This window comes from Apis laboriosa, unplaced genomic scaffold (genome assembly GCF_014066325.1).
Source record: "Apis laboriosa isolate Shangri-la unplaced genomic scaffold, ASM1406632v1 scaffold23_cov150, whole genome shotgun sequence".
Lineage (NCBI taxonomy): Eukaryota > Metazoa > Arthropoda > Insecta > Hymenoptera > Apidae > Apis > Apis laboriosa.
The window spans coordinates 4111451-4121055 of NW_025222452.1; the positions used below are offsets into that span (position 1 = coordinate 4111451).

The following is a 9605-nucleotide window of genomic DNA, read 5'->3' on the forward strand; positions in this document are numbered from 1 at the left end:
GGAGGAGGAGGAGGGGATTCAATTCGCCCGTATAAATATTGTAATCACCGGTTAACGAACTTCCATCGGCGATCGATGGGCAAAAATCAAATGGGCGAATCGTCGACGGAGTGTCGGAGAAGAGGTTGTCCGGTTCAATCGACAACTTCTCGTAAATGGACAACGGGAACGGGCGAGAATCGATCCCGACATTGACAACTATCCTTAACGGGCACGAAGAGTGAAAATTTGTTTTCCGGATATTCGAAAATCTGGGAGGGAAGTTGATGATGGAGGATCGATCTTTCTTTCCTCTTTCTTTCTTTTCTTTTTTTTTTTTTTCTCTCTGGAGGAGGAGAGGGGGGAAGGTCTGCGGAAAACTACGAGCCGGCGAACTTTTAGATTTATCGTTCCGCGTGATTTCTTATCTTGTCCTTCCTTCCTTTCCCCTCCCCTCCTCCACCACGTCTTCTTATTAAAATGTACGAGTCGAGGAGTTCTTTAAAGAGAAGGGCGCCCCCCTCCCCCTCCCTCCCTCCCTCCGCCCATGAATGAAGAAAGCACATTCCTCCCCCTCTAATAAGTGTTTGTTGCGGGACAAGAATTTGCGTTCCTCCCGGATGCTTCCCCGCATTCCTTCCCGAGATTCGCTGCCATTTTTCCCCCTCGTACTTTTATTTTTTAATATTTCAAACCAGAAATATTTAAAAAAGAAGAAGGAAGAAGAAGGAAGGGAGGAAGGCTCGGATCACGCAAGATGCTCGAGATGGAGAGGAGTAATAACGGGGGGGGGGGAGGGAGGGGATTCGAGATTCACGGGAATAAGATACGAAGAAGTAACGTGTACGGATCCTTGAAAAAGGAGATCCATGTTGGCTCCGTTAGCGGAAAGATTCGCGAGTCAAAGGTCGATCGAAATAAAAAGGTTCTCTTCAGAGAAGTTCTCAAGACACTCCTCGAGCTCTTCCTCCTTTGCCGCGCTCAGGTTTACGGGATACATCAAAGAAACGTCGCTAACGACACTTTGCTGCAAAAACTTGCTCCCAAGTATTTAACTGAAAATTCATTTGCAACTTGCTCCTTTGAGCGGGGATTTCGCAACAAAAGTTACACTGGTCTACATTTACCTGCCTTCGAATCTGGCCCCCTCCTCCCCGCGCAGCTTTTTCGCCAACTTAAATGTTGCAAAGGTTCGGGGATAGCCGAGTCATCATAGACGTTTCGTTCGTGAAAATCGAGGAGGAGGTGTTAACGTTAATCAATCTTCGCGTCTTACAAGAGGAATTGTCGAAGGAAGGGAACGCTCTCGAATCAAGCCCGATTAATTAGAGAAGTGGTGGTGGAGCAGGTCTCTCACGTGTTTGTCCTCTTATCGACAGAATCATTTGTACGCTTTGTTTCGACATTTTACTTGCCGCTTGCTGGTGAAATTCTTGTCGTGACAACGCTTCTGAAACCACAAACCACAAACTCCGCCATAGAATTTCTAATTAATCTCCAACTCTGGCTATCGATTTTTCTTTTTTTCTTTTTTAGATAGTTTATTAGGTTACGTTATATGTTACGTATAATCGACAAGAGATGAACAGATTATGAACATGGAGTTACTCTCATTTCTCTGCCCTCGTACGTGGTTTACGCCCCACGAATAATCGTGCAATCCCTTACGGGGGCCTCTTCGACCCTTTGCTTCATACACGAGAGGGCGCATATTCGATATCGGTGTCAAACGCATCGACTTATCCATTACTTGTCGTTCGTCACTTTCTCCCTTTTTCCTTTTCGTCTGTTGAGAAAACCTCCGTGCAGACACGTGGACTCATAGTTTCGCGGATCCATCTATTCGTCTCGTTACATAGATGATCCGATCGATCGATCGATAAATTTTATTCAAAACAAATTTTATTCGCAACTTTGGTGAGTGGACGAATATTCGAAGCATCGAGGTTAGTTAATGATAAAAATTGTAATTCGTTGAAAAATTAAAAGAGAAAGAATATGATATTATATACATATGTATATAAAAACGCTTGAAACACGGGTAAGCTCACGAGAATTCGATTTGGCGAGTTTTAATCGAGTAAAGTTGGGGCCGTGTGACGTTGGTCCGGAAAAGCTGGAAAGTTGGGTGAACGTCTTAACAGTTCCCCCACAGTTGGTTGTAAACGTTTGAATTTCCTAAGACCTTTGGCCGGGAATTGTGCGGCTCTTTCGAGATCTTCGATAGACTGTGGCGAAGATTTTCGCGAAAGTTTTCAGCCTGTCGTAAATTCTGGCAATGTCGCCTTGCCAGGAATCCTGTTCGAGGGTGATCGAGGGCCGTGTATATCCCACGCCACGGGGAACGGGGTGTAAAGGAAATCGATTAACAGACCAATTTCGAAATTCATTAACCGATCGAGCCTCTCGAGCGGTCGCCAACCACCTGATTAAACCTCGCTCCGTGAATTTTCCACGCGTCGATTACCGTGAGACCGTTCAATGCTCGAATCTGAATCTGCTTCGTTGATATCTTATTATTTATTCCACGCGATGATGGACGATTTATTTAAGCACTGGATGCGTTGGAAGAACGGTTTCTATGGTTCAATAACACCGGCGAAATGGTTAATGTTAAGTTTCTAATCGGAGAGCAAACACGCGCGCGAGGTTTCGAGCGTAATAACTCGACAATAGGTCCCATTGACGCGTCCAAACCGGCGTCCAATTCTCGTCCAATGGAAATTCCGATTTCCCAGATTACGGGGACCTCTGATCCCGATTTTGTCGGATCGAGTTACACGGACGAGCATGGCCAAATTCGCAAGTCCTCCTCCTCCCCCCCCTCTACATTAATCCGCGATAATTGCAAACGCGCGATAAACAGGAGGGGGGGGGGTAAATACGAATCCGTCGTCCGGCAAAATTTGACGTTGATCCGATGTTAATAATTTTACGATGCAGCCAATCATACGCGGCAAAAACGTTTTCTAAAAGTTTACAATTCGTCCGGTTAATTGTCAGCCAATCGAAACGCGTGAAAATGTATCGTACTCGCACGTATGGTTAACCACACTCTATCATTCTCTTTATTTCTCTCTCTCCCTTAAATTCATAATGAAACTTGGCGAAAGTTTCGTTGGAAGTTGGCGTTGTAAAGTATACGGCTTTACTTCCGCCCAGTGTCGAAATTCCCGTGGACCTCACACCCATACCATACTCCGGTAAAATTCAACCGGTTTTACGAAGTTGCCGCATAAACCCTGCTTGCCTATTATACGTATCAGGAGTCGAACTTTTTTCTCCCCCTTTCTTTCTCTTCCCCCTCTTCCACAATGCTGGTAAACTTAGCTTAGGATATTAGGATTTCGTGATGTAAAATTCTCGTTAGTGGAAGAGGGGTTGATTGAGAAATGGGAGAGCTCGAGGATCGTCTCGAAAGAATAACTAGAGAGTGGACCGACAATCGATGCGCAGAAAGGTACGAAGAAAGGTGTTACGCGAAGATAATTATTCGACGAAACTCGCAATTTTATTCCTTGAGAGGACGATAAATCTGTATGCGAGGCTGTATATATCCGTGATAGGATTATTCGAGAGACTTTTAGAGCCCCGTATTGTCATGCCTATAGGGTAGCTAAGCTATTGTTTCTTTCGCGCGCTTTCGTTGTTTTGGAAGGGTTGTAATTAAACGTGATGTTGCGGGACGAAATCCAGGGAAGGAAATCTCAGGAATTTACAGCCGCGCGAATTGCGAAAGGGGTTGTTTGATGGACTCGGAATCAATTCTGAGATTGTTTCTTTATTTACAATGTTCGAGAATTAATTGAACGTTTAATTAAAAAAAAAAAAAAAAATTGTTAAATCAATTACGATACAATTTTTAACAATTTCTTATAGAAACAGTGTAACAATATTTTTTACTATTATTCATTTTTCAGACGTAAATTCATAGATCTTATCGAGAAGAATTAGAATCAACGATATTTATTTAATAATATCGAATTCCATTTCAAATTTTCTTTTCTTCAACAACAAATCGTTCGAACTCGATATCTCGACTTTTTTTTTACATTTACTTACATTATTTAGTTTTAATTTTAAACGCGATTCGTCGAGTTAAAAAAAAGTTGGTCGTCCCTACTTAAACTTTTCTTGTAGTTTACGATAAATCGTTGGAAACGATCAATCCATTACGATATTCCAAGCACTCGGAATCGCTGGAAACTGGAACAGGGAGTATCTCGTGAAAGTGGAAGCGTGAAATCGAATTGTTTACCCGATCGGAGTGCAAGCGGCGGTACACCTTGGTGGTTTTTCTGGGCTCAACCGAGGACTCCAATCAAGTCGAAGAGTCCCACGGGGCATTGCGGTCGGTACTCGGAGCAGCTTCCATTACGTCCGACCACTTCAGCCTGAAGAATGTCCTGCGGCAGTAGTTCGTGTCGCGAGCTTGTCGGTCTGAAAACAACAACGCCCACTGTACGTACGTACCATCTGGACGATAATAAGGAGCTCTTTCTTCTCTCTCTCTCTCTCTCTCTCTTCTACCCTTATTTTTTCCCCCCATGAATACCGCGATACGGCTCGGTAACGAGTTCCAGAATTGTATGATTCTTTCATTGGATCGATTTAACGCCGTTCAACGATGATTCTCGCATTGCCCTGCGAGAAATTTGTATTTGTATCGTGGAAGCAGCGAGAAATAACGTCGAAAGGATATTCGAAAGGCGAGTGTCAGTAGCGACATCTGTTGTATCGTTGGCGAGAGACGAAAGGGGAAAAAATAAAATAAAATAAAGATCTATACAAGATGGAGTTATGACTGCACGGAAACACTCGTCAAAGGAGTTGAAGTCGTTGGTCGAGTCTATTTCCCGTTCTTCCGTGCTTGTTCCTTCAAAGAATCCTCGATACTTTGCCGTAGAAAAGATTGAAAGATTTTTCGGAAAATCGGATCTCGAAAGTAACGAAGGACGTGGAGTGGAAAGTATTTTTCCAAAAGCGAGGTGTCTTGAAACGTGAGTGAAAGAATATGGGATTTCCCTCTCGAATTTATTTATACACCTGTATTTATACACCTGACCACCAAAAAGACCACCGTCGTCCCTACGAATCACCGAAAAGAGACGATTACCGTGGGAGGGAAACGGGACATATGTCGCGTGCTCGTAAAAAACGAGTAAGAACGGTTTCATCGCGCTTTTATTTCGCCTCTTGTCCCTTCTTATTTCGAATCTCGGGGACTGGAGAATGGAGGAAACACGGGTTTCGCCGGTTTCTCACTTATTCTGCTTTATTGCAACCTTCCAGCGGCAGAGATACGAGGTGAAAAACAATATAATTTCGTTATCAGAGCGAGACCCGAGATCTCGCTCGCTCGTGGTTTCTCGCCTCGAATAAATTCTCTCCGCCCCTTGGATTTATTTTTAAAGTACACGGAACGAAAAATCGGATCTCACTCTTTCCCGATGCAATCTGAAAGCGCGGTCACTTTTTCTTTGGAAAAATAAGAGGGCGAAGAAGAATCGAAAAAGTTCTCCTTTCTTAAGTTCATTGTCCTTACGAATGTTGAAAGTTCGAAAGTCGCTCCCCGAGTAATGGGCAAGTTATCGATACGTTTCCCCCCAATTTTCTCGTTATATCTCGATCGAATCGCGATTCGTATTACGGAACAATTTACACAATTTGTGCAACGATATCTTTATTAAAGAGCGAGTTTAATAAAGCCTCGTTCGCAGTTAGAAGCGGCAAGGCAAAGCCGCTTCCATGATTCTTTCGCGTCTCCTTATCCCCTTTCATTCCTTCAAATTACCCGCGAGACCCGGTGCGAAATGACTCTCAAGAAGGACAACGCTTCCACTATAACGCGATAACAACTTCGACGAAGAAGAAACGAAGCTCATTTGCAATTTTTATTCAACCCTCTGTACTTTGCTCTCTCTCTCTCTCTCTCTCTCTCTCTCTCTCTCTCTCTCTCTCTCTCTCTCTCGCGAGATAAACAATTCTTGGTCCGAATCCATTTCTATTTCCCCTGTTTAATCATCACGGTTGGCTTCGTTAAAGAATTAATCCAAAATGTCCCCATAATTCAGAGAAATATTCTCCAATTCCTCCTCGAGCGTGGAGATTCGGACTACAAAAACGAACTTCGTTTGCAATTTTTATTCCTCCTTGTCCTCTCTCGAGGCAAACAACTCTTCGTCGCTTCCGTTTAATCACCTATATATATATACAGTCTCTTTTTCTTATCAAAGAAATCATCCGACATGACATCTCCACGCTTCGCAGAAGTTCGTTTAACTTCGAGACGTGCGTAGATCTGAGGACGAGTGTCGACAATTTTTTCCCCAAAAAAGTTGAAAAAAGCATAACACTTGTCTCACTCGACACATCTCTCGATTCTGTATTCATTATTATTCAGTCACAGTTGAATCGAGAAGAAATCGTAGAGGAAGCGTCGTCGTAAAGTAATAAACGAGCACATCATTTTCCCATGGATCAGTAGATCCGGCCTCGTGGAATTTTCACGACGTTCGGTGATGTCGCCGGCCGACGACGAGGACTACGACAATGCGGCGCGGCGTCACGGCCGCCTGCGGGCCCTCTTTTTTATTCATACGTCCCTGGCTCGAGAGTTTATCCACCCACGAGCTCGCGTGCACCACAGCGTGCGCGCACACTCGCGCACGAGCGAGGGGAGGGGTGGGCGGGGAAGGAGCTCGGGCGTACGTACGTGAGAAGCGAGAAAGCTAAACCAAATTTGCTTTTCTACACGGTCTGTGTATCTACTCCAATTTGCGCCGCCTTGGACCGGCCGAAAAAAGGCCTGGCTCTTTTTCTTTTTTTTTTTTTTTTCTTCTTTTTTTCTTCTTTTTTTTTTTTCTTCCTTTTCTTTTCTTTTCTTTTTTCCCCTCTCTTCGCCGCGCGAAAGGAGGTCGCGCCGAATAAATTTCCAGCTGAATCCTTTAGCGCATTATGCTCCGCGCGAACAATGGCCCCTCGCTACCTCTCTCTCTCTCTCTCTCTCTCTCTCTCTCTCTCTCTCTCTCTCTCTCTCTCTCTCCAAGCCCAGTCCATGGACAAGCCCGCCTCTTTCGATCTTCCTCCGCCGGATTTTAAAGGGTTGGAAATGATCCGGCCCCTCTTACTTCGAGAGATGAGAGGTAAGTTCCTCCTCCTTCCATCGGGTAATTGTATTCTTGTAACGCAAGAAAGGGTGGCTTCTCTTTTTTTTTTTTTTTTTTCTTTTTTGAAATATTCAATTAGATTCCTTGGACAAAAACTCTTGGAAAATTGACAGATTTTCCAAGAGGTCAATGTTTGTTGGCGGTTCAATTTTTTCCCAAAGAAATTGACGATTATTATTATTATTATTATTGTTGATAGATTATACTCGTTCGATTTTATCCAATTTGAAAGGGTAACTGTAAATAGTATATATATATATATATATCGCGTTTGCCTATTAACAGTTAATTGTGTTAATTGCGGTTAATGGTTTAATGTATAGTAACAAAGTTTATCATAGAGCGAGATATGAAATTGCGAAGGGAAAGAAAATTAGCTTATCCGGAATTAACGGAGAGAGAGGTTGAAGGAATGGGTGGGGGTTAAAAGGGCAGATTAGGGTAGGAAGGGATGGGAGTGGCCGGAAACGGGGCCGATTATCAGTGTTTGGGAGGGAGGTTGGACGGTGTTATGTAAAAGTTAACGAAGAAACTTACGTGAAGATCACGTGCAGAATGTCACCAATGAGTCCGTTATGTCTGAGGAGGGAGTGCTCCGAAGTTTCGCAAATGGCCCTCAGCAGGCATTCGTGACCCTGATACCCGTAGCTGTGCACAAAGTCAGGGGAGCAAAGTGAAAAATAAAATAAGACCGTCCCGTGGCTGACCTACTACGACTTCTGGGTCACCAGAACCGTGAACCTATATATTTTCTTCTACGTTCCTCTACATTTTCCACGTTCCTCGCGTTATTCTATCACAGCGTAGAATAAAGAAGCTCGAATTTCGTCCATCCATAGCCGCGTTTCCCCAACTTTTTTCTTTTTCTTTTTCTCTTTTTTTTTTTTTTCAGATAACGTTCGAATTCCCTCGTCAAATTTAAAAAAATGAAGGAAAAGGAGAAAGGAAAGAAGAAGAAAAAAAAAGGAAGCAAATGTCTGGACGAGAGACGAACAATTCGAGCTCGAACAATTTTAATATCCTTGCATCAATATTCGGATAAATGATTAGAAGATGAAATAATATAAAATTCGATATATTCGAGAGATTTCTATTTTCCAATTTAGAATCTTACTTATTATTATATATTATAAAAGGAATGCGTTCGTTTCCCTCACTCACTTGTCAAACTTGTTCTCTATAACTCGATAAAGGGTCACCCTGTCCAAACTTCTCCTCTTCCTTCGTTTTCCATCGTTGAGCCAGAGGTATTCGTCGGTTACGTTAGTGGGTAGATCGTACGTCGCCTCGAAGAAATCGGCTATGGAGATGGATTTGTAGGGATCCTCGAGCGGTATGGCCAACGCGACGAATATCTTGAATAAGAGAGACACACCACAATCGTTTAACCACCACCGTCAACTCTAACTTTCATTTCGTTCGCTCGAAATCGAATTTTAATCCCCCCCCCTCCTCGTTTTTATCTCACTCCCTTGACACTCACGCCTAAGGTACTCTCTTCCGGAAACGTGAGGGACCGGATGGGGCGATGGAGGGTCTCCGCGAGCTTCGAATTCGGGGATCTCGAGCCGGTCGAATGGAGTATCAGCGCCAGATTCACCATCAAGAGGCTATAAAGCAAGATATCTTTTTTTTCTTGAACTGGTAAACCAATTGGTGCACTCTTTCTCCGCAAGAGGCAATATTTCGATGACGCGCAAAAAAAAAAAAAAAAAAAAAGAAAAGAAAGAAATGGCACGCGTATAGAATAGAAAGCGTGGAAATATTCTTCGAGGAGAAAAGAAATCATCGCGTTATATAACCGGAATAGGGGAATAGGAAAGAGGGAGGGGGTTGGTAAGGTGGAGGGGAGGAGGAAGTCGATTAAAATTAGAAATTAAAAAGGCGGATAATGAAATTAAAGCCTCTTCGGTCGGATGAAAATTCATCGAACGGAGGATCGTTTAATTCCCTTGGAGAAAGAGAACTTTTCAACGCGTGAACTCGTCCGGTTGAATCCGTTAACGAACGATAATCGGTTTACGTTTAATTATTGAAACGTACAAAAGTTGGTCCCGATGGCTCGACATGCCTGATCTCAAGGGCACGTGAACTGCTAACACGAACAGGAGACTCGATTCTGAAGCTCTGCAGCTCTGTCTTCTCCGATCCATTTTCCACGCTAGAAAACCGGTTTCCTTGTTAACGATATTTGCCGTGTTAACGATAATTACGTGTAAACGAAGAGCAAGAGAAGATGGAAATGGCCGAGGAGGAAGGAGAAGAGAAAACGTGAGTTAGATCTGTACGTATTTCGAACCAACTATTATTATTCTTTGGTTGAAACAGGTTGGATCCGGACATCTGGAGTCGAAGTTTCATTAGCATTCCACTGAATTTCACGATGGAATTTAATTCTCTTCGATCGATTCTCTCCTCATCCTTTGCTAGATATTTTCCATTGGGGGAGACGTTACA

The 9605-nt window shown here is 43.4% G+C and overlaps 1 protein-coding gene across 1 annotated transcript; it reads right to left on the bottom strand.

The window, feature by feature from the left end:
• Positions 1-4031: 4031 nt before the first annotated feature.
• LOC122713383 lies at positions 4032-9229 on the bottom strand. Its single transcript, XM_043933761.1, has 5 exons — positions 9192-9229; positions 8632-8758; positions 8310-8503; positions 7686-7796; positions 4032-4419 (listed from the first exon to the last, which is right to left on the bottom strand). Exons 1-5 carry the CDS (start codon positions 9215-9217, stop codon positions 4284-4286), a joined length of 594 nt encoding a protein of 197 aa, XP_043789696.1. The 5' UTR covers positions 9218-9229; the 3' UTR covers positions 4032-4283.
• Positions 9230-9605: the final 376 nt, after the last annotated feature.